Below are 2,906 nucleotides of genomic sequence, written 5' to 3' on the forward strand. Positions count from 1 at the left end.
TTGACCGCAACCCTGACCATCTTCTTATATATCAATTTTTACGGTCAACTATATATACCTATATACAATGTATACTTTTATTCATTCTTACTTTTTTATTTTTAGATTAATTACCTACCTAGTTGTCACATATATAATATATCAAAAATGAATACTTATGAATTTTGGCCAAATAATGTTTTATTATTAACTATTTAAGGAACAGACAAAGCTTTACTTTTTTATTTATAAAGACTTAAATATAACTTGAAAATGTGCAAAATGTTTTTATATTAATCTATTGAACCAGTACCATAATGAATAGTAATTGCTTTAGTAATTTAATATCAACTAAAAAAATTGATGTAAAATTTAATTACTAAAAAGCAGACATGATAAATTAAACATAGTTAGATGCTAAAGTTAAAAATATATATATTATTATATTTTTCACCTCTACTATAATATTTAGGAGTTGCAAACTATAGACATTTTGTCAAAAAATAAATGTTGATAGTAGTTTTCTTTTTCAAAGAGTTATCTATTGTTAGATGATTGCTGAATTTCATTTAACAGCTGAATATTGTTGGTTGACATGATTTATACCTTAATTAGAGGAGGGGTAAGCGTATGGCTAAGCTATTTGACTTTCTTTCACTCATTAAAGAGGGTGGTTTTTATTTTCTATTCTAATAGCTACTGATTGATTCTAAGACCAGGTAACCCTCATGGGCCATACTTATTTTTAATAAACTTGTGTCTAACCCTTTAACGAGTTGAGAAGAAACTTGGTGACAGCATGATATTGACCAAATAAACACCTGGCCTGGAACCAAACCAACAGTTATGGTCAACAATTAGTAATTTATCATCAGGTTAAGTATTTTCGAGAACAATCATGGAATTAGTGATATAGGTTGTTTTGTTATTTTTTTTAATTTATCTCTATTACTCATGGCCTTAAATGTGGCAGATTCCAATATTTTACAAGCTCAGTTTAGGAATTGGAAAAAAAAAAGTAGTACTAGAATTATTCTTACTGAGTGATATTTAACTTATTGATTGCCATAATTTTTTAGGTTCTGAAAATAGAAGGATTGAGTCTGAAGAAACAAGTGAATATGATCCTAGAGGACAATGCAGTGAAGATGATTTTGCAGAAGATGAGTTAAGTGTTACAGGTTTTCCTGTTTCTCATAACTACGCTACAATGTCAAGCAGTCATGTTAGTGAAAATTACAAAGATAAGTACAATTCAATGATAGGAAATGACCATTCACCAAGCTCAGCAAAGTTCAATAAATGGAAAACCTATAAGGAAAAGAAGACAAGTTGTTATGAGAAGAAAAAAAGTAAAGTTGTTGCAGATCCAACTTTTCATGAAGGCCTTCTGTTAGATGCTCTTTTCCAATTGTGCCCGAACAGATCTGTTTCAGTCCCCCATCATCAATTTCCATGTATTTTGCCTATTTCAAACTCCAAATATGACACAGTCTTCAATGCACAGTCTAAGCTTTCTGAAAACCGAGTAATGAAAGCAGGAAATGACTCTGATTCAGGATATAGCCATAACACCTCTGGGAATGGTTCAACTAAGAAAAGTCGAAAACATTGCCATTATATTTCTGAATCTCCCAAAATACTCTTATCATAGCAATCAAACATTTACAAGAATGTATGAATTAAGGAATTAAGTTTAGTTCTCTAGCAATGGTCATATCACAATGTTGTAAGTGTTGGAGAACATTCCTCAGAATTTACTTTAATTAAACATATGTCACATGTATTGTATTTAATACATTAAAAGTGTTAGTAACCAATGGATTTTTAGAATTCCATAGTAAATTGTTGATTTAAGCAGCCTGGTGATAAAATGCACATTATTAGTAAGTTTAAGACCATATATTTATTATTATTATTTGTATTACTACCTTAGCCCTTTGTTATGTTTTTTATAAACAATATATTCAATTTTTTTTTTTCATTTATTATAAATAAAATTTTCAATATTTTATACATTTTTAAATAAGATTTTAAGCCAATAAAAATTTGATTATTAGTATTTTATGTTTTACTAAAAAGATAATACCCATAAGATATTTATCAACAGATATATAATTAGCTACGTTTAGGTTCATCAAAATATGTTAGAATAGTAAGTTAGAGCAAAAGGTAGTAACTAAAGGTCAAAACCAACAATCATGAAGCATTTTTCTACCAATTAAATAACTATTGATTCTGTTATTATTATTTGGAAATAAGACACTTAGTTTTTAATAGCAAACTGAAAGATGAATATTTGTTTATGCTCATTTAAAAAACAAAAGAGGAACATAGCATATTCTATTAATGCATAATTATTTGCAAGTTTGTCTATCATCAATGGAAGAAAAATGAATTTACTCTTGAAATAAAAAAAATAAATATTTCAATCTTTCAGCATTGAAAATTGATGATACCTTTGGAACTGATCACAATTGAATCTGATGACCATATGATTAATAATAATCAAAATAATTTTTACTATATCCAAATAAATTTAGTAGTTTCCAAACTTGTAATTACATGAAGTTTTTTATTTTCCTTAAAATAAATTTTTAAATAATTAAATAATGTTTACAAAATCTTTTTATCCTTAAAATGAAAGATACTATATACTATTGTGTTATTTTAGGTGATTACTAGAAGATTACCAAACAAAGCCTTGTCCCTTAAATTTCTGTAAATCATTAACCAGTCATTATATCACTGATTCAGGCATCAACAAACTAAAAACCTAAGATTGCATTAATGCAGGCCAAATATAGCACGTATCTAACAGCCAAAACAAGAACAACTAAATATAGTTAGTATCCCTAAACATTTCAACATATACTTATCGTGAGGATACAAGTTTATGTCGCAAAGTTTTAGTATTATATTTATTC

General features: G+C 27.4%; 1 protein-coding gene across 4 annotated transcripts in view; it reads left to right on the forward strand.

The window, feature by feature from the left end:
* The window catches only part of pxb, a 71,460-nt gene extending 69,419 nt beyond the window's left edge, over window positions 1-2,041 (forward strand). For all 4 annotated transcript variants that reach the window (XM_067050749.1, XM_067050750.1, XM_067050747.1 and 1 more), the window contains one exon: window positions 1,059-2,041. In XM_067050749.1, the coding sequence (XP_066906850.1) occupies window positions 1,059-1,633 (575 nt within the window). In that variant the 3' untranslated portion in view covers window positions 1,634-2,041. The remainder of the gene's footprint in view (window positions 1-1,058) is intronic.
* Window positions 2,042-2,906: the final 865 nt, after the last annotated feature.

This window comes from Halyomorpha halys, unplaced genomic scaffold (assembly GCF_000696795.3).
Source record: "Halyomorpha halys isolate HHAL.00 unplaced genomic scaffold, Hhal_1.1 Scaffold79.1, whole genome shotgun sequence".
Taxonomy (NCBI): domain Eukaryota; kingdom Metazoa; phylum Arthropoda; class Insecta; order Hemiptera; family Pentatomidae; genus Halyomorpha; species Halyomorpha halys.